Source organism: Haemaphysalis longicornis, unplaced genomic scaffold, assembly GCF_048455015.1.
Source record: "Haemaphysalis longicornis isolate Haplotype H1 unplaced genomic scaffold, Haemaphysalis longicornis Haplotype H1 scaffold_11, whole genome shotgun sequence".
NCBI classification, from domain to species: Eukaryota; Metazoa; Arthropoda; class Arachnida; order Ixodida; family Ixodidae; genus Haemaphysalis; species Haemaphysalis longicornis.
The window spans coordinates 126,605,271-126,627,488 of record NW_027526214.1 but is presented as its reverse complement, the minus strand read 5'-3'; the positions used below and the strand labels follow the sequence as shown (position 1 = coordinate 126,627,488).

General features: G+C 49.6%; 1 protein-coding gene across 1 annotated transcript in view; it reads right to left on the bottom strand.

The window, feature by feature from the left end:
- Positions 1-8,731: 8,731 nt before the first annotated feature.
- LOC144161003 (uncharacterized) overlaps positions 8,732-22,218 on the bottom strand; it is a 55,638-nt gene continuing 42,151 nt past the window's right edge. The window contains exons 6-8 of the mRNA XM_077692074.1: positions 18,395-18,651; positions 14,852-15,012; positions 8,732-9,989 (exon numbers count right to left, since the gene is read on the bottom strand). Of these exons, the coding sequence (XP_077548200.1) occupies positions 9,774-9,989; positions 14,852-15,012; positions 18,395-18,651 (634 nt within the window). The 3' untranslated portion in view covers positions 8,732-9,773. The remainder of the gene's footprint in view (positions 9,990-14,851; positions 15,013-18,394; positions 18,652-22,218) is intronic.

Sequence of the window (22,218 nt, the reverse complement as noted above, 5' to 3'; positions counted from 1 at the left end):
GCGGCGGCCTGATGCAACTCTGGCCGTTTTCTTTTTTTTTTGAATAAAATTGAAAATTGTCTCAGCTGCCTACGTCAATGGCCACTGTCATTACGTCGGAGGCATGCATGCAGCATGTGACAAACTAGAGGAGTGAGTGTGTATTTTTGTCGCAAAATATTCGGCAGTAAATACACCGTGGCTGAAATGACAATGGGCACCAAGTTAACTTGACGTAACAACAAACCTTTCAGCCCGGCAAATCGGGAACCAAGTGCAAAATCTCGAATTTTCCACCGTTAGATCATCATAAAACAGTGTACGCAACGACTTCTGCAACGACACGCGGCTAAATACAACGCAAAAAAAAAAAAAAACCAACAACACACTCCCATACCGTGCGCGGCCGCCACAGAGGAAATTTTCAACCGCGCCGTGACGGCGTAGTGCGGCAAGAAGAGTTTGTTTACAGCCCAAGGTAAGATAAAGGCTCGTGTACGGGCTAAGCGGTACCATTTAACCATGAAATGAAGCGGGAGCAGAACCACAGGGACGAGTAAAGAAACAGCCTAATTTTGGCAACGTGTGGTACTGTTTTCCCGCCGCTGTCAGTCGCATGAATAGGTGGCGCACGCTCAGGCTTCATTTAGAATACAAAGGCTGGACCCCAGAACTCCAACGCAGCTGTATTTTTCATCCGGACAGCGGCTACGGAATCCCGCGCTTAGCGAACCGACGACAAATATTCGCTCCCAGCGCACCGCGCCCAGCGTGTCACAAAGGTTGCTCGCGCCGGCATAGTTCGCGTCAGAAAGTTCGTTCAAAAGCGTGGAACTTCACGTACCTTTTCTCCATTTGGACCGGTATTTCTGCATTGCGTGCACTGCGGCACGAAGCAATGCTCCGGCATTGTAGTCAATCACCAAGAGCGGTCAATGCCCGCCTTCTATGTTTTGCTAATTGGTTTCGGTTTCAAACGACCGTACCAAAATGGCGGAGCTAGTTTCCGGAGTCGACGTGAGATGGCGGGGCGCATTTTGCATAGGGTCTATTACTTTATTTAGAATCCGTTACGAATGCTGCACTGAAGGAAAATCCGTAATTTTCCTTGTAGTCGAGCGGGAAAGGCAAAACTAACGCAAAATGAGCTGCAGTGTTTATTTTTCATTTCATTACCCACAGTCCACTGTATCTACAGTACATTTCAGCAATTGGACGACCCGCAGAAAAAATTTCCAGCGCTCCACGCGTAAAGCGTTTCCTGGCCCTGCTGGGCGCGCGGCCGTGCGCGCGGCCAGCCGCCGCTTTCGCTTTCAATGGTCGTTGACTACAGCGCCGCCGCTATTTTCTGCGCGAAACGAGCACCTCTCCGGGCGGCCGGTCGGGCCACTCTAAAACGTCTAGTTCACTCTACTCGAGGCGTATACACGGTTTCGCCAGCGCTCGGCGTTCTCTGGCAACATTGTGCGTTCACCGGAAACGTGCCCTAGAAAGCTTCCTGTTTACATTGTCTTACCGTGGTTTCAGCCTGCGTTGGTGGCGGCAGCTGCTTGTGTTTCGATATTTTCGGCGGATAAAATTATTCCGATGTAGAGCTCGCGACTCGGACACTCCTGTGTTGTGCCGGGATGCAGTCTGCGTTCCGGAACAAATTTGCTATCGGAAGTCAGAACGTTCTGTTTTCCGAGAGATGAAGGCAGAAGGAGCGCCTGGCTTGCAGCGATCAAGCGGGAAAACATACTCCCATAAGAGCGCGCAGATTTGTTCTGCCCACTTCATCAAAGGTAAGCAAAGCCCAACGGATGCTTCAGTTGCACAGAGGCGATGCTCAGACGTTAGTCCAAGGTCTCCAATTACAAAAACGCGTCGGACGCCGTCGTGTTCCGCCCATGACAGTAACCACGGTGACGCTTTAGTTGGATATATAGCAAAGCTGGCTAACGCCGAAAATACATTGTAAAGGTGTTTCTTCTAGTTAGAGGCTTAATGATCAGTGATGTGTACTGTTCGAAGCAACACTCGGGACACGAAAGTAGCCGCGCTCCGCATGAATCGCCGCACAGCGTACGTCGCGTTGCCCACGCTTTGTTGCTGAACAGTGGCGCCGTTACATTTGCTTTTTATGAGAGCAACGCCTGCGAGCGGGTTTTCATCGGTGCGAGCAACTGACTCGTAGTTTGTCGTGTTGCTATAGAGGCTAGAAGGTTCTAGCCTCTATAGTGTTGCCGCCAATGGAAATCGTCGCACTCCAGCTAATTTACCTGTCGGTGTGAGTGCGGGCTACATGTGTGCGGGACAACTTGAAAGTTTGATTCATGAATAGTGTACTCGTCAGTAAACCATAGTTGTTCTCGTGACTCAGCCGCACCTGACGTCATCACACAATGAGTACGTTTTGTTATCTCAGTCACACTGAACACCTTAGATCACGACCGATTCCGATCGGCGCCGATCTCTATCAAAACTGCCCATTGTGACACCGGCGCAGTAAAAAGCGATTTATTGTGAGGTGTGCCAAACGTTTGAGTGTGTCAACTAGCCCGTTTTAGGCAGCTTAAAATACGTGTGATAAAGCGTAGGTGCCATTTATGTGAAGTGGCGTACCGTTCTTATTGTGAAAAAGTCGTGTTCATTATTACGACTTTGTTAATAGTGCTGTAACAGTAGTAGTCATGTAGTCGCTGGACATCGCTCTAAACACACCTTAAAAGGAATGCGCCAGAAATAATGCAGCAACAAACTGAAACACACCAGGCAAACACCGCCGCGTCGGCCGCGACCATCAGAAACCATTACCGGAAGTGCCGCACCGGAAGTCTTCTGGGGCGAACCGTTCGGCGCATTCATGTTTGTTTACAAACAGCGAAGGTGTCTATAGGGACCGGGCGGCCGTTGTATGGCACCACCGTCGCTTCAGCGAACAGCGCCGCCCGTGGCGATCCGCTCGTCAGTGGAATGCCGGCGGCGGTCAGCGCAGCGTAACTGTGCATGGCTTTCTGTCGTTTTTCTGCGGTGTGGCTTGCAAAGCGTACGTAACCCCACGCGCATTGTTCAGATCGGTAAATCTTGAGCGTGGATGTGACGTTTACGAGGCATGCCATGTGTGTGATTTACGCCCATACTCAGTATTTACTAATAGCAGACGACGCTCAATGCGCCAAGCAGGAAGTCAAGCTGGAAGTGAAAGTCTGTCGCTTCATGCAATTTTTTTATGCCTGCATGCAGTTTCGCGTATCGAGGAGTATACTGCAGCTAAATGCTCCCACAAAGCCGGTGTGTGCAACCGATCTAAGAATGCTGCGGCGCTGGCCTTGCGCAGTTGATGACGAAACGGCGTCGACGTCGTGCACAAGCGAAAGACAAAGTTGGGGGGTGTATTCTAGATTTACCTCAAAACAGAAATTGTGATGGACGACGCTTCCGTAACTTCATTACCTACGGCTGAAACGTGTTTAATTTCACAGAAATGCTCTTACTACAGTCATCGGTAATCGGAATCGTTGATAGAATAAATACCGCATGATAGTGGAATGTTATCGCTTGTCGCGAAGAAGCATTGCTTTAGAAGAATTGCAATGGTTTCTGGCTAGTTGGTAAATGGTTTTTCAAAAACCAATTTCTGCGTGGCTGAAGGACGCAAGACATGAGGGTGCCCGAAACCTGTACTCAGCTTCACAACTGAATGCTGCGGTCGGTTTACAAGCTGCCACCTACGCTTGAAAAATCATGCACACCTTCGTCTAATGACGATGAGGGTTTATCGCAAAGCTCTATCGTATGGGTTACCTTGGTTGCCTTCTGGATTTAAACTTTGACTAGTTGAGCGTCGAATTTGGTCAGCACGCAGTTTGGTCTTTTGATCGCAGCGTCTTTGACTTTTACCATTTCCCATTCGATTTCGCAGGAAGAAAGCTTTGCATTCAGCCATCATAATCATTACACGGAGGGCTAGATGATTTTGCTGTTTAATTTTGAACTTCCATGCCCCCTCTCCAAATCTAAACGTTGTTCAGCGTGTCGGAAATGTGTTTGTGCTGGAGGACTCGGGCTGATGCACTCATATTTGAGGCAACTAATCGCGCGTTTTCGGTGTGTTCACCAGGCATTACACGATTTTTAGGTACTCTGTAAAGAATACTTAAGCATTAAAAAACACCGGCTGATGTTAACGCTGCCACATTTTTTAACTATCGGTGCCAGCTTTTATTCTACGCAGATGGTAAAACGGGAAGGGGAGGAGGGATGGTGGATGGTTTGTAGCTTGGGCTGTTAAGTTGGTGAATAAGTTTGGCTTTTGATAAAATGACCACCACAAATGTAGGATTTCCACTTCGGCTTTCAGGCTCCCATGCTGTCACAGTGTCGCTCACCAAAACCGAAGGCACAAAGCTCACGGTTACAGAAAGTGTAAACTACCGCAACATTTCTACGGCTACACGGTAATCCATCTCGTATGCAGGTGCCTTTACATTTAAAGCACACGTATCGAGGTATCCCAGCGCTAAGGCTGGCCTGGAAACCGTAGTCATGGAAACCAGTGAAGATAATTTAAAGTGGTAGAAATGAATAATAATATTGCTAATAGTTTTATTCCTACTCAGATCGCGCGGAGCCAGGCGCACAATGCTGCAAAAAGCGCTCGTGTCAATGTAGCCCATTCCCAACCTTACAAGCATCCAATAGTGCATTTAAGAAAAAAATAATACTACTAATAGTAGTTTTATTCGTACTCAGAACGGGTGTAGCCAAGCGCAGATCGCTGCAAAAAGCGCTCATGTCATTGCAGCCGATACCCAACTTAGAAGCGTCCGACAAGTTTACGTAGTCATTACTGCATCTAAGAACCCAACACATCTGTCTAGACTTTGTTTCACCGCACATATACGCTCACAACACCACCAAAACATTCAAAGCACCGAAACAAACACGACAAAAACAACGGGAGGCTGCGTAGTCGAATGCACCGGCTCATTCCACTGACGAGGAGAGCGCCGAGTGGTGGCGCCACCCGTCCAGCTGCCCGGTCCCTATAGATTTGGCATCAGAGTTTCTCGTCGCAGGTCGCGTTCGCGTACTTAGCGCGAATAAACTATTCAAGTGCGATTTTAGCATCTGTACTGCCCAAGCGTCGTACACTGGCCTGGCCTTAGCTGCGCGCCGGTCGGGCCCGACGGTGTTGGCGGTGGCCGGGCGAGGAGGTGGGGCATGGCCAGGATTTCGGGACACGGCGTTGAGTTTCGAGAAACTGACACCACTTGGTGTAGCAGACTTGAGGACAGAATTCCTTCTCCCTTGTTCTCTCCCCCACGGCGCGAGAAGCAGGGCCTTCACACACGGTCTAGCCGCTCGCGATGGTTTCCCGAAGTGGCCAGCTTTTCGCCGTTGAAATTCGCCGAACTAGGAAGGAAAAAAAAAATCAAGAGGGGAGCCCTCACAAAACGACCCAGCATGGGCTCCAAGAAACGTAATTGTCGTCTGCACGCACTCTCAAGCGGGCCGCAGCCGCCGCCGCCACCATAGACTACCGAAACTTCGCCGGAAGGCGCTGCGGTTCCCCTGCGTGCTTTTTTTCGTGGCGCTTGTGCCGCATTTCTCACTGGAATGAAATAGCCAGGTGAAATTTTCTTTCAACTTGTGAAACAATGTGCGTTAGTACGTATCGAGCAGGCTCGGGTCAACTGCAGCGTCGCTAATGAGTTAACTTTTGCCAGTATTCGTCTTGTCGTCTGCTACGGACGCATCGTCTGCTCCCCGCGCCGCTCGACCAGCCCAGTGCCCTGGCTATTTCATGGGGTGAAACGTGTTGTTGGAGGACGTCAGTTCCGGAAGCCTTTCAGGTCCCATGGGCTTCCTTTTCGACATTAAGGGGTCGTCTGTTCAAGTTGTCACAGGGCATTTTTATTTCCTTCGGCTTGCATGATGCTTGTTCGCACTTGGCACATCCCGATTTTTTTTTTTTTTTGCTGTTGAGCAACTTGCACAAATTGCGTTGGTACATTGATTCGTACATTAGAATTAATCTGTAAAGGAAAGTTTGACATCCACCTAAATGCAGCGAAACGGCTACAAAGGAAAGCTATACAGCTTTCTCGGAAACTTCGCAGTTGAAGAAAAATTCGTCCTGGTCCAGGATTCGAACCCGGGACCACTGCTTAACCGGAGCAGTCGCTCTACCAACTGAGCTAACCAGGAGGCTAGTCGTTAGCAGCGCGAAAGCGAATTGATCAACAACTCGAAGTGAAGGACAGGTGTTAATCGACTAGATTTAGAGGAAATCCCCAAGGTGGAGTAAGTTTCTCTGGAGGAAAGTTTGCCATCCACCTAAATGCAGCCATACGGCTACAAAGGAAAGCTATACAGCTTTGGTCTATACAGTGCCGAAAGCTATACAGTGCCGAAACAAGCAGATGAGCATATGCAAGTCTTCGGCAAGTCAGAACCCAAGACAAAAAAAAAAAAAAACAAGTTATGAGAGGAAGAGAGAGATAAAAACTTTTATTGACGCCACTGGCCTAAGGGGCCGCCATGGCTTCCCGAAGGGCCGCCACCATGGCTTGTGCTCGGGTAACCAGTGGGCGCTGGGAGTCTTCGTCCGGGCGGCCCAGGGCCTCCGTGCAGTGGTGAGAGGAAGGTATGGTGGGGTGGGGGTCAGAGGGGCAGGCCCACATGTGGTGTTGCACTGTGTATTTAGCGCCACAATGCGGGCAGAGCGGAAAGGGGTAGGCGGATGGGTAAATGTGATGAAGGAGGGCTCGGTTGGGAGTGATTCCGTTTGGAGGAGGCGCCAAAGCCGTTCCTTCGAGGGGGTTAGGGATGGGTGAGCCAGGGGCAGCGTGTTGCGGGAGAAGCGGTAGTAATCTTTAACACCTCCCTGTAAGTGGTGAGGGAGTCCCTGGCGGAGCAAACTCCTTGACGGGAAGTGGTCTCGTCAGGCGCACGGGGGACGAGTGCTCGCGCCGCCTAATGAGCCCACTCCGCGCCGTCTAGTCCCGTGTGTGCCGGCAACCAGAGGAGCTCCGTAGGATGCTGGGGGGCTGAATTTTGAAGCAGAGTTTTGCAGGCCAGCGTGGAGATACAAACACTAGCAAAATTTTTGATGGCCGTTTTTGAATCAGATAATATTAGATCAGGGGGAGGCCGGTGTGCGAGAGCCAGGGCTATGGCCACCTCTTCCGCAACATGAGGGGTTGTGGTGGGAATAGTGAGAGACGTCAGAGGAGTAGTAGTCGGCGAGGAGACGACAGCCACAGTGAAGGCCGGCTTGTGGCTGTGTGCTGCAGCATCTACGTAGAAGGTGTTCGGCGAGGGGGGGGGGGGGGGGGGGGGAGTGGAAACGAGGGCACGCGATCCAGCAGCTCGTCGGGCAGTATATGAATAGGGGGAGTGGCCGGATTGTGATGTTATCTCTATAATCGGGTGGAATGCGAGCCGTGGGGGTTGATGTAAGAGGAGTATGTATTTGTGCCTTCTTAAGTAAGAGTTGGCCTGGTGTGTGTTTAGCCAGGCGATGTATCTGACCCGTACGATGCGCTTCAATTAATTCGCCCAGGGAGTTGTAGGTGCCGGTGGCCCATAGTTTGGCAGTGGATGCGTGAGGAGGCAAGCCGAGAGCAGCCCTGTACGCCCTACGGATGCGTCCATCTACTTTGGTGACCTCCGTGGTAGAAAGGGACATATATGGGAGGGAGTAGGTAATGCGGCTCAGTAGCAATGCCTGGATAAATCGGCAGTGGTCCTTCTCTGTCGGGCCGTGGCCCCTAGCAGTTACGCGCCTCAGGAGGCTTATGATTTGGGTTACGTGTGAGGAAAGGGTGTGTAGGACCGATGTGTTTCGGCGATTGGATTGGATGACTAGGCCGAGTATTTTTATGCGATTCACAGTTGGTATAGGCGCATTATCCAGATACACATGCACGCTGGGTGCTGTTTTAGGGGTAATGGCGTGTGGTGATAGCATAAGGAGTTCGGATTTTGATGGCGAGCACGTTAAACCTGCTTCCTGGGCTGCCTGTTGTACCGCTGAGACTCCAACATGAAGTGTTTCTTCTATATCCGCGTCGCTGGCCCAGTTACCCAAATGGTGATGTCATCAGCGTCCATACTATAACATAGCCGAGGGATATTGTCCAGGATAGGGGGAAGATGGGAGAAAGTGAGATTAAACAGGAGGGGGAGAGGACTGAACTTTGTGGAGTGCCGATGGACGGGAGTTGGTGGGTGGGGGATTGAAGGTCACTGAATTTGTAGCGTGCCGTGCGATTAGAGAGGAATGCCTTTACATAATATATGTAGGATCCCCGGGAGCTATGCTGGCAAGGCCTCGAAGTATGGCTTGATGAGTTACCTGATCAAATGCTTTTTGTAAGTCTAGGGCTAAGATGGCCGAATAGTCGTGTTTGGGCGGTTGGTCGAGGAGATCCGTGTACAGGCGCAGGTGTACGTCATTAGCCGCAAGGCCTGCACGGAATCCGGTTTTCCCGTTTTCGCTATTTTTTTATTCGTGTTTCCAGCGTTTCTTTCCGACATTTTTTTTTAGTCTTGCTTTTCGCATATGTATAAGGCGGACATTTCTGGCTTCGGGATGTCATTATGGCGAAATTCCAGTGCTTTATGGTTTTCCTAATTCTGGGTTTTTCAAAATCCTGTTCAATCATGTATCTCCATTTGCGCTGTTGTAAACGTGAAATACGTCATTCCCCGCGATTCTACATTTGTGTGCATGCGCGATTCCGAGCACTGAACTCAGCACCACTTCAAGACCAACAGGGATCTTTATTTGGTCAACCAACGCAATGAATGAAAGCATCAAGACTGCCAGAGTACAAGCAGCAACACAAGACGAATGGTGGTGCGTGTAAGTGATGGGGTGGCCGTGAACTGCACATTGCTTTATTCCCCGACGGTGTTTTATTTGCAACCATAAAATACCGCTAGAACTGTTCCTGCTGTTGTAATAACTTTTTGATCCCCGTCAAAAGTAAATACGTTTGGCCCGGAAAAAGATGAACGAGGTCCACTTGCGTACAAGAACACTTTGCGCCCATTTACAATTGATCGATCGCCTCGCCAGATTTCTCTCGTCAGCCTGTTGGAAGGAGCGAACGTTATCAGGGCCGGACACACGGAAAGCAAGTATTGGCTCCTACCGCTGGCCTCGTTGCAGCAGGAGATGGAAGTTTGCAGCGAAGGCTGAGACGGTTTCCAAAGCAGGTTGCAATGCATCGTGCAGTTGGAAAGCTACGAGGCGAGGTGAGCCTGCAAATTGCCATTCTTTTATTTAGTTAGCGTGCCCGACTCTAACTAGCAATGTCTACCTGCTCAAAGGCTGGTATTGACAACCATCGGCTGAATGTGGCACAGGAAATGGGGTTAGATTTTCTTTGATATTTATCACTTGTGCTTCAGAACTTCGTATACCCTACCTTCGGTGGTGCTTTTAGGTGGACAACCATCTTCCAAATTTCGCTTTGCCATTAAGCTTTCTGTAGCGTGCTGCAGTAAATTGCAATGAAGCTCGCAATTATCGGTATCCGAGTCGGCTTATAGCGGCACTTGCAAACTTTATGGCAAACTTTCAAACCTTCAAACTTCCAAACTTTGTGGGAAATAAACTTTCAAGCTTGAGCATCTTGCATAAACTTTGCAAAACGACACGGACATTAGAGAGAACGCCTTCCGCGTCAACCTCTCGCTTATACTGTATGTATAAACGTATGAACAGAAAGGTAGTATTTCCCATTCGAAGACTCCGCAACAGCTCGCCACTTAATTCCGCTCCTCAGTCAACGTTGGGGTCAGTAGGAAAGCGGAGCCGCGCCGAGCGTCTTGGCGGGGGGCTCGGCCACCGAGAGCACGGACTGAATCCAAGGCGCGTGACTGCTGATGCGCAAGAACATGCCGCTGATGCTGGGACCCATGCTGACGTCCTCCTTGAGGGTGGCCAGGCCGGGGCACACGTATCGGCCCTGGCCGTTCTTGGGTACGCACGTCAGGCCGCCGCCGGTGCACGACTGTTGGGAAAAGAAGAGAGTGCAGTTAGACGGCCGTCCGGAGCTGCAGCCATGGCTAGACCGCCGTTATAATACTTAAGACTAGGCTGTGCCGTCGCGGACAGTGTGCCGTCGTGGTGTAGAAGTTCTGTCTTAATTTCCTGATGCCATGGCCGTTGGTTCGAGTCCGCTCCTTGCCTCGTTTGTTTCTTTTTATACTGTAGTTTAAATTAAAATTCTCATTGCTTAAGTTACATTTTCGTATTTACAATTATTGCTTTCTGTGCGTTAGGTTATGTTAGGTTAAGTTGCGTTACGTAGCATTTTTTCAACAAACACGCCCTGTCTCAACCAGTATCATCGTAGCTATCGCCGAAGTCGTATGAATAAGGTTGGTACACATAGATGTTCCAAACAACCCAAAGAAATTGAAAAATTTCTAATTCCAGCGCACTACATTTGTTGTTAGCACAGCCTGGAGGTCCCTCGATCTACCATCCATTAATGGATCGCAGGTGCATTACATCCCACATGCTACTCCGACTAAGGCACAACTGTAGGCTATTAGATTTCTCGTGTAGACCTTTGGATTTCTCGTGTACGATTATCCTGCGCGACTACCGACCTAAAACCTTACCATAAAGGATTCATTTTAAGCATTAAAAACCACCAAGAAAGTCACTCCTACAAACCCACTTGCCCTCAATATCATTTACCAGATACCCCCGCTCCAGCGGAACGGCTCGAACACTCGCATCGTTCGGACGCCGGGTCCCGAGAGCGCCTCTCCGCCGAGGGATTCCGGCAGCTCACGCAGCCGGGGAGGGGAGTGAGCGCGTATTTGTCTGTTTCCCCGACATCGATGCCCTCCTTCTGCGCCTCATCCCCGCCAGCTGTGAAAATGCGCTGCTACAAGAACGAAAAGAAACTCCGCCTCGTATACCTCACCCCGCCCGGGTTCATCGCTGCTATTCCTGAACTCCCAAGAGCTGCTGACGTATTCATAAAACCTATCCAATGCCAGCCATGCACCGCAACCGAACGCAAACGCTACGCGCCTACCACCACACCACACCGCCCGCAGTGCCTTTCCCTTACCAAAGCTGACCTGCACCATCTCAATTGGTTTTGCCTCAAATTACCTCGCAATAGAAAGCCCAACCCCCCCCCAGAAACCCGCAATGCCCATAAATCCTCATTCCGTGGGCACCCCCATCCTTCAGGGAATCGCGCTATTTGGACCATCAAGTGCTCTTGCTCGAGCAGTACTGAACCACGAGTGTGCTCCCCTCTTTTTATAACGACACCCACTTCACCTTATAGCCCACGTCATTTTCTACAGCCCATTTCACCTTACCCCATCCTTCAATCCTCTTACAGAAAAATCCTCCAATAAGGTGCTTGAAGAAAACGCTCCGAAAGTCTGCAGAGATTGAACCAAATAGTTGTGAACCTAATAGTTCTGAACGTAGCGAGTAAGTGAGCGGAGTGCGGAGTCTATGAGTCAGTGTTCGAAAGGAGGACAAACTGAATCAGAAAGCAGGAGGTGTGCGTATTCCTCGGCTAACCAAAATATAGAGGAGTGTCATGTCACTCGGGGTTTAGGTGGTCGAAAAAATTAAAGCCAGTTCCACGCCTGTGAAATCTGCTGAAACAGGGGACCTGACTGGGGCGGCCACCTCACGCAGCGGCGGGGTCCACTCGCCACGAAGCACCGACACGGGGGTCCTGTCGTTTACCGTCTATGGGGGGTGGGCGACGAGCAGCGCCTGCCAGGGGGCACAAGGCGAGATCACGCGCACCGGCGGGCACCTTCGCCCGGTGTGACGGGCATCGGCGGGCATTGCGAGATCCATAACTTGAATCTGCGCAAGCCAGGGAGCGTCAGCCGGGGATCGCGTGTTTCGAAAGAAAACAGCAGTGCGGGATAAAGGCTAAAGGAGGGTTCGGAGAACGCGCCACCCAGGGCCCGCTCAGGAACAAAAACAGCCGTGCCGAAAAAGGTACGCTGCTTCCGCACGCGCAGTACGAGTCGCCTCGAAAGGTCAAGGTACCAACGGGGGCGAGCAAGATGCTACTGGCGACGGCTAGCAAGAGGAACGAGCTGTTCAGGGAAGTTCTGTCCAGGAAATTCTGTGACAGGTCGGCTTCGCTTCCACGCACGGGCAACGGAAGGTTTCTTCTGCACGCGTCCACACAACGGCTGCCCAGTTAGGCGTCGTATGACGGACGACTCATGGAGAAAATAAACCTCACTCGATACTTTGAGCTGCGTGTCGCCGCATTTTTGTGTCCTGGTTGTCATTGTCAGCTGAGTTCCAAAAACGACCACCTGATTCTGTATGGGTTCGATTAAGTTTGGTACTTCATTACCCACAACCTTCCAGCGGGAAAAAAGTTTTCCTGAAAATGGACGCGGTGCACGAAGACAGGCGCATGCCTTTCGTTTGTCGAGTCCTCTGACTTAAATTCACTGGATCCTGTACCACTTGGCGTGAAATCAGCTGAAGCAGAGCAGGTGTGGTTTTCTTGTGCCGGCTCCAACGCCAACGGGCGCTCGCCCGAGAATGGCAGAGCCGTCGCCACGGCTTACGCAAAGGAATCGGAGCTAAACGTGGGCGCCGACAAGGTCCCTCCCCTGCCGGGAGAAAGAGGAACCAAGCACTGTGCGAGTCCACTGCGCCCTTCATAGGTGGGCCGGTTTCTGTGGCGGGTCCGGGAACCTGTCCCTATTCCTCCGTGACGCGCGACCTTCAGTGGACGGACAAAAAGGCTCGACCTACAACGGCTCTGGTGTTAAAACTTTTTCGCAACGTGAGCCAAGTGGCCCTGGTTGTGCCTACTTGATACATGGCACTTCTGACTATGAGTGGCGCCAGCCGGCTACTCATGTATGTAAGTGGCATCTGACTGCCCATGTAGATGATAAAGGCGGCTCCGTGGGCGTAAGCGAGCCATTTACAAACTTTTCACGGCCACACCAAAGCACAAGAACATGGTTAATTGTTCACGGCCATACCAATGCAGTAAAAACACGGTTAATAGTGCTCACAAGTAAACAGAACCGGGTTCCCGTTTCTCGGGTTGTCCCGGACACTAAAGGCTGAATCAAATTTTGTTTTAACTGTACAATAATTCCGCACACCTCTGTCAGTTTTGGTTGGACGAGCAACGACGTGTTATTTGCGGAGAAATAGGCAAATAAAGCTGACATTTTTCTCACCCGCTTCCCGTTCATTTTTTCGTAACGTAGCCATTGCGTCACAAACTAGGAGCAAGGCACCGGTGCGGTCTAGGCGCTCTCACGCTGGCCAGGGTAACTTTTACGTCTGCAAGCCATGGCCGACTCCGACAACGTTTGTCTGGCCGATGGGGCTGGCTTGGAGTGTTACTATTTCTTGCCGCCGGTACGAGGAATACTTTTCACCGCTCCAGCAACCGGTGTGCCTCCCTACACCGGACATCCAGACCACATCACGCCGACTGCGAGCGAAAAAGCGACAAGGGCCGTTTCAAATATCGTGCAAGCGCGCCCGCCCGGCTTGGCACCCGCACCTCGTCCCTGCGATCCCGTCCATGTCATATCCTCCTATCTCGTGTGACGCGCCAGCCTTGCGCGAAATACACACTCGCTTCCCATACCCATCTCGAGTAGTTTTCGTGGCCGAGGCTCCACCTCGCCCAAATATAACAAGCGTGGAGCTACTCGCGCACTATCTACGGATTATTTATCAACAGTGGCCCGCAGCGAGCGAAAAAGCACAAGTTCGGATCGTTCCAATAACCCCCCATGATAATGTTCACTTGGCGCGTGAGATAATGTTAGCACTTGCCGCGGGCACGCATTATACCATCCGATAGCGACATCTGCGCGGGGAGAACGGGTTAGAAGCTCAGGCGGGGCGCTCAACCACCTGCAATGCACCTTGTTGCTTTTGCCGCTTCCTGCCTTGAATACTGCTTACAGAAGCCCCGGACGCTCACCGTGGTAGGTTAATGACTTCGCTAATAGCGCACCAATGGTTTTCCAAAACGAAACTGTAGGCGGACTCTGAAGCGTGAGGGAAGTAGCCTCTCTCGTTGTGGATAAGAGCTGTAGTCTGTGCTTTTTACATTACATCAGCACACGGAAAGGTTTAATTTACATTTAATGCACGTGCTCAACCACTTGGGAACTGTTTATTTGAGGAAACTGTTTATAGCGGCTTCTCCAATGCGCTCTCGCCGTTCACAGCGGTAGCGATATCACAAGCCGTAGTACCCAAAGTGTGCGAGGCGTCGTCGCCTGTTTTCGCGTTTCTGGCGTTTTCTCCCTTATTGAACAACGGCTGGCCGCAGGAATGGTGTATTGAAATTCTCGGCACCGTAATCTATCCATACAGGCCAGCGCGTTTGCACCCTTTATTCAATTTATCCCTTTAACCATCGTTTTAGGCCGTAACCATCCCTCCCAGCAACAAGTTCTTCACCGCCACAATGTAGTTTTTTTGGTCCTCCTTCGTCTTCGTGCGAATAAAAATACCGCCATATAAATATAAGATGAGCTTGTTTGGCTACACAATTCTACTGTGCTTGGCGCTTTATGGTCTTCAGCCGAGTGCGGTGCTGTTGTTGGTATCATGGTTAGTATTATCAAAGTCTCAGGTGTCATAAGATGGCAAAGTCTTGAACATTCAATAGGCAACAGATGTTTTCAAATGTCTTAGAAGGTGGGCTTCGGTGGGTCGTTGATGCCCAGGCGAGAAAAAGAGGCAAGGGGAAACCGCTACGCCTTTTCAAATAGTCTCTGGATGACATTTGACTTGGAGGCGGGGTGAAGGAAACGGCGCCGGAACATGCTACCACTTTCTTCTACCTAGGAAAGACGCCTGAATTGGACCAACCTGGAAGGAGGAGACGCCCCCCGGCATGGCGCAGCAGACGTACTGGTCGTTCAGAGCGTAGCCAGGACCCAGAGAAGACTCAGAATTGACTTTTGCCTGGCAGACATCGTTGGCCATCGTTGGAACTGGCAGCTTACGCAGCGTCTCGTAACGGTTGACTTCTGCACAGAAAATACAGGAGGTGGGTAGAAATATTAGCGGAGAAAAACCAATTTGAGTAATGAATGAATATCTCGTTTTGAATTACTTTGCGACAAATTGTAAAAGCCAATTTTGTTAGATTCATTATGCTAGTATATCTGCAGAAAATGACTCCACTGCCCCAAGAGCTTGGTATGTGGAGAGGGCATCCCATACTCCTCAAATATTGGGCACTAATTGATCTTGCAAAAGTGAAACAAGTAAAAAAGGCAGTTTACATGCATTTTGAAACACAATTTCCCAAATATATAAAAAAGTTGAACAGCTGCGAAGCACAGCCTGCAACCAATAGTTAACCCAATGAAAAACGCCAATAAGGTTGAAGTTGTGGGCAGCTGCTTCAACGTGGCCAGAGAAATAGCGCTGAAAAAGCCCACAGTAGAACAAAAAAGGGGCATAGGCCACGCTCCATGGGTGCCGCTTCTATCTTCTTGTGTGTGCTCTTTCTGCGCAGGCATGAGACGAGAACACCCAGTTAAGGGAGCCATGAAGACAAAACACAAGTTTGGTTCATTCAAAATATTGCCTCGTTAGAATCATACTGACACCACTTCTAACGTAAACTTAGCTCGAATGAGCTACATAATTTGGAAAAAAGGTAATGGCCATGCGACCAACCAGCTTATTTCCCGCAACAGAACCTATGATGTCATTCGAGCCAGCTCTGCGATTGGCGGAGGCCGGCACAAGCAGACGCAAATTAGGTAGAGCTTAGAAGCTAGCCGAACGAGCGATTTGCGCTTAAATTTAGGGCGCATTATTTGCAAAGCAATAAGAATGGTGGGAAAAACAGCGGAAGTTATGAAAACACATGTAAACATAGAAGTACTGATGCGTACTGCTGTTGGTACTGCGCGCCCTATGCTTGGTTAGCCGCACACCACTGCGGGGCTTGGGGTTGTCTCAGGCGAGACTGGCTGATTACGCAAGCAACTGTGTCTTACGTGACCATATTTGTCAAGCCAGCACTGTCAGGGAACGATTATTTTCTCCCAGAACAAAACCAAGCCAGGTTTAAATGCGGTCAAAAACAAACCAAAGGCTTGCCACGGTTTGGTGGCGCCATCTAGGTTCAGGTAACGTAAAGAAACGCAACAACGACACCGTAGGGCATAGAGTGCCGTAGGGCACCTGGAGACCAGCATCATCGTACAGAGTGGAGCCACCCTTTGAACGCTCCCGTGCCGCCGCAATTTGGCCAACGTTCTCAACAGGTTGTTCTTTTCGTTTTCCACGAGGCCCAGTAACGCCAAACAGGTAAGACGATTCAAACTTCGCCAGTGAACCGCGTTGCGGCGACAATTTTAGCGCGGTTTTGACACAATGACTTGCTTTGGCGGCGAGCGAGCGACCCAAAATGGCGGCGCCATCGTATCCATGTCTCTACCCTGTACGGCGGGCGCGTGAATCAAGGTATTCTAGATTGCAGAGCGGTCCGTTCCTCTGATGTCATTGCGGACCCCGAAAACAAACGATTCAGCGGGAAAATCAAAATTTTAACTGAAATTGATTAATTTCTCAGTGAATACAGCATCTTTTGTATCCGGACAAGCGCTGGGGGCACTATAAAACACGAAATCTTTCGAATAAAACAAACTTGCATTTTCTCTTCATGGCTCCTTTAGTGGACAAAAAAAAGCCGTAAAACTATAAAAATGCTATGTTATAAAATCTATTTACTAATAATTTACTTTCGAGAGAGAGAGAGAGAGAGAGAGAGAGAGAGAGAGAGAGAGAGAGAGAAACAACTTTCGCTGAGCCCATTTCAGGTGACGCTCGCAGGCGTCAGACGGGGTGGAACCCTATTCCCAAGTCCCATACGAGTCTAATAGCTTCTGGGCCATAGACGCGAGCTCTTGCTGCGTCGATAGGTCAGGGCTGGACATCAAGATCTCCCATCGATCGAGTAGGGGGGGAAGCGGAAGGGGCAGGGAAGGTAGGGGATTCTTGATCTGAGTGCACTCCGCCAGTATGTGCGGCAGGGTGCCTTCAGTCTCTTTGCAGAACGGGCAGATGCGGTCGTGTTCTGCCGGGAACATCTTGTGCAACAAAGCTGAGTGCGCCAGTGACCCCGCTTGTGCGCGGCGCACTATCGTTTGTTGCTCGCGGATGAGTTGCTGGTGCGGCACGGGAAGCCTGCACCTGGCCGGGTACAGCCGGGTAATCTGTACTTTTTAACTTTTGTACTGAAGTTACGTTGTGATCAGTCATTAGTTTGAAAGAATTGAAGAGCTCGTAATACGGCTTGTCTGTTGGCAATGTCCAGTTCGAAGTATAGCACTGACAAATCCTTGTATGATATGGGGCTCTCGGGGAGGTCTTTCGAGTTCTTTTAGTTGAAATCGACTTGAAGAAACGGTTATACACTCTGCTCCTTAAAGTTTCTCAAATCAGGAATAAAATTAATATCCCGCGTGACACTTATATTCTATTCTGTCTGCGCTGGAACAAGCAAAAGTTCCGGCCACTCTTATGGAAAACAATATTGAAGATATTTCTTTGTTTTTCGAGAGCCACCTTAATTCTAGTTCAATACATCGTCATTGATTCACAGAGATTTCCACAGTACAATCGATGCTGCTGCAAATATTTCCAGTCTATAAATGCGTGCAACCCGCTATTGGAATCATTTCCGAAATTTTACCCCGGGCCACGCGCTCAATGTTGCAAATAAATTCATATTTACAGTTACAAAGAAAGGTTTGTGCATGTTTGACGTTAGTACAAAAATAACCACTTGGGCACGCACGGCCAGTACTAAGTTCCCTAAGTAGGTTGAGCTTAAACGGAAATATTTTTTTTCCAAACGACTAGTATAATGCAGCTATGGAAGTTGGTTCGCCAAGCCATTCCTGCAGTAGGAAAGGCTGGTTTTCGAGCTGTGCGCCGGGTGAGAAACAATCCTAACGTCAACGTTGGCGCTGCGCACAGTCCTTGTGGTGGTTCATTCCTGGCGTATGTCCTTTGCCCCTGTGCAGGTTCGCAGAGTGTCGAACCGTCAGTTTTTCCGTCCATGCCAGACATTCATTACTGCTCGTATGAGCCAAGTACAACGAACAAAAGTTCCGTACTGCGTTCCTCCCTAATTTGCTGACCCTGTAACCAGCAACTTATTCAATGTTTAGGCCATCACGTAGTTTTGGTGTGAACGCTAAGCAACTAAGCTGTCACAAGTCACGCGCAAGCTTAGAAGAGTTACATTAACTTTACGGCGGCCCAAGGCTGTGAACCCGTCTTGATTTCTCCGTGGCGCGAGAATACCACGCGATCAGCTGCTTTCGAGTAAGATTACACATTGCGTCTGTCACCAGAAAGAAACTTCTCTAACCGCTGTGCACTTACTGAAAGCGCTGTTGGGCCACCCTGTGGCGAAGCAGTCGTAGTCGTCGTTCAATCCGACGTCGCCTTCAGCCAAGCAGATGGGGTGGACGTCCTCATCCAGAATGGCCTGTTTTTGTAGCGTGATGATCGCCAAATTATTCGCGGGAGAGTCAGCGGCGTAAGAGGGGTGCAGAGTCACTTTCTGGACGCCGTACGTGTTGCGATCACCATTCTTGAGCAGGTTGCCCAGTTGAACCAGCAGCACGTCGGGGTTGTTCCTGCGTCACCAGACATAGCGGACGCCAAAAGAATTAGGCCCTGAGGCCGAGATTGATTGAAGGAGAAACACCACCGTTGCGTTGCTTTAACCTGTAGTCTTTAGAGGAAGGCTGTGTCTAGATTGCCGTCCGACGGTTTTATAAACACTCCGCTATATCGACGTCCACCGGCGTTTTATTACAAAATTGCCGCGTCTGGCAGCACATCGCTCTAGATAACATAAAGCTAGGCAACCTAACCTAAACTTAACATAAGCTAACCTAACGCACACACAAAGAAATCATTTAAAACACCAACACTAACCTAAGGCATAAAAATTACACTTCAAACAAATGATAATAAAAAAACAACCGAGGCAACAGCCGGTGTCGAACCCCCGACTCGGGGATCAACAAGCTAACACGGATCCTCTACACTACCACGACAGACTCTTTGGGCTGCGCTAGCCTAGTCTTAAATATTCGAATGTCGTCGGACGGCACTCTAGCCATGCCTGCAACGATCAGCTCGAGTGCCGTCGGACGGCACTCTGGACACTGCGTTAGAGGAAAGGTCCCGTCTAGCTAACGGTTTCAACATTGCTGCGGGCAATACCCACGCCAGGTTACAGTGACATCTGGCTGCCGTATGTTACAATCAATGTCAGTATATATAAACACTTGCGCAGTGCGGGAAAAAAAGGTGTGCATAGCATCCCCTGTCTGGGTATGTGCCGTTCACCGAGGAACATCATGATCGTCATTACTCCTCCACTGGTTTCGATATCACTGCAAGGTTTCCTATTGAGGCCTCTAACGCCCTTTCTTTCCCGTACACATCTGCGTGCCATTTGCACTGACGGGGAAATGGAGGCAGAACAACATTAACTCGCGCTCAGCCCAGAAGAAAACCGTGGGAGGAGTGAGGCAGGGGTAAAGAGAGTGAGAGCTGCTCGGGAAAGAAAAGGGACGCGGAGGCGGTAGGCAATGTCGTCTCTCCACGGCATTTGCAGCGATGTCAGCAGATACGTGCGGCCAATTTGTTTTGATCAAACAAGTCTTTTTAAACGTTCCACTTACTTGCACCGTCCCCCTAAAACATTCTGCTGGTGCCGGCATATGAGACACTGACAGGCCTCTGTAGTACTGATTGGACGCTTGTTTTACTCTTGCACCTTGTTCGTGAACAAAGGAAAAGTCCATATTCCCTACTAAAAGGTGAAGCGGCTGCTGTATCGTATTGTATTTTGAGGCACCACGACGCCACAAGAAGGTTTCCGCTACCTAGTAGAATAAGAGAGAGAGAGACAGACAGACAGAGAGAGAGAGAGAGAGAGAGAGAAAGCTTTAATGAATACTGAAGAGCTTCATCCCCCCACAGGTTGTGTTCGCGTCTTCAGATGGAGGTTGAATAGATTGAGGAAAAAAGAAAATAGGAAGGAATGAGCTTAAGGTTAATAGGTTGGAGGGAAGGTAAAATTAAGTAAAATTAGAGCGAAGTAAATAATTGTGATAAAAGGAGAATAATATATGGGGACCTCAGAGCTATACAAACCAGGACAATCGTGAATCATTTAGGAAAGTGAGTGGAGCCTTTTCTTTTTATTTGAATTTCCCAAATGTCGGCCTTCTGCCCACTCCCATTTTGCATTTGGCGCATTTGGTGTGTTACAGAGAGGAAGCGGGCGTGATTCGGAGTTGCGGAGGAAATGCCTCCCAGTTGAGCGTCTGCGATGGCGCCGAGGGCTCTGCTCTTCCTTCGGCGCCGCTCAATGGGGCTGTACTTGGTTGCCCTGAGCGTCGCTGGCAGGCCTCGATGGGACATAAATGCCTTTTGCAACGGCATATACGTCTCGGCGAGGTGAAAACGAATGCCACAAATAGACGCAAAAAAAATGTATGCATGAAAGCCTCCCGGGGGTTCGCAGAAATTGGTTTCACACATGAAATATCAAACCGTTCGTTCATGCCCACGTCCCCATCCTTACCCGTGGCACGCACCTATTCAAGAGAGCGGACATGATTGAAAAGGCCCCGTTCTCACTAGGAGTATGAATACGGTCGTCTCTCAAAATAATTGCTCCTTCTTCACCGAAAACGTCGTCGAGAGACGGTAGTCGCCTGCCACGAACCCTTTATTCTGCGATCTCTGCTCCCCCCTTTCCCGCCCTTCTACGACCCCTAGCTCCTAGCGGGACGAATTGGATGAAGCCTCGTTCAAATCAGTTCAGTTTTACCGCCTTCGCACAATTAGCGCGCTATCTGTTGAGACAGCACGCATCTCTTGATACAGGCAAAACAGCGCAAAAAAGACAAAGACAGAGAGACATACGACAAAGACTGCGGTGAGCTATCAACTGGTTTTATTTCGAAAGAGACACAATATATGCCTATTGTATCAACCTTGTCGTGTGTCGCTCCCTGTCTATGTCTTTTTCTGCGCTATCGTGCCTAGATTATGTACCAACACGTCCCGTTTTCCGCGCATCTCCTGGTCTTTTGTTTCTTGTTCTGTCCAGACAGCACGGCAAGAAGACCTGCTCTTTTTCTGCTGGCTTTTTATCAAGCGCGAGCTGGAGCTTTTCTGAGCTTGTTATTGCATTTTTTTTTCATTTACCATTGAAAAAGCCAATTGAACGTGGACTCTTAACTTAAAGAACCCGGAGACTACCGGGGTATGAGTCTCACCACCAGTTTTAGTAGTTTGCAATGGTTCTGTTTGACGAATTTAATCGACTCTTGGCCGGAAGGCTGAAACGAGAGAGAGACAGGGGACAGACAGACAGACAGACAGACAGACAGACAGACAGACAGACAGATGGACAGACGCAAATTTTCTAGTTGCTTAAGTATCCGAATAATGACATCCGTTTTTAAAAAAATGGCTACGTATCTGCTCCTTTCGTTGCAAATTTCGACGAAAGACGATAGTCGACTGTCGCCCCTGGCAAGTAAATGCCTCCCTTCTCTTTCCCGCTCACCTCTCATGCTGTTCCTCTCCTGTCTCGTTCCTCCCAAGATAACATGATAGAGGTTTGATCGAGTCAGTTCAAATTTCGTGCGTTCCACTGCTTCAAGTCGGGTGGCTCGATGCCAGCGCTGCCGTACGGCGGAGACGCGCGGAGACGCGCGGCGGAGGCACCCTACTACAGCGTTTAAGAACCACGTTGCCCTACTCCACGAGCGTTCCAAGCGGAACGTGAAACGCATTTAGTGGAACCTTTCGTTGCTGTTGCCGTTTGATTTTTTAAAATGCCGTCAGGTAGTATGCTTTTCGTTGATGTTATTTTACTCTGAGCAAGCGTAAATAGCAAATTACCGAAAGCTCAGCTCAGACAGAGCTCTAGGAACACCCTTCTCTAGTCTTACCAGCAATATTGTGGAAAAAGTAGGCGTTTCAAAAGAAATGATCCGGATTCGCAGCGGTACTATAGCTTCTCGCCAGCACCTATACTGTTCGCCTTGTCTAAATAGGTGTCAGTTACCTTTGTAGGGATCTAGGGGAACTGTCTCTGTTAGGGGGCATTCACACCCCACTTTTGCTTCAGAGGAATGCACCAACATTTCCATTTCACCACTGACCGACCA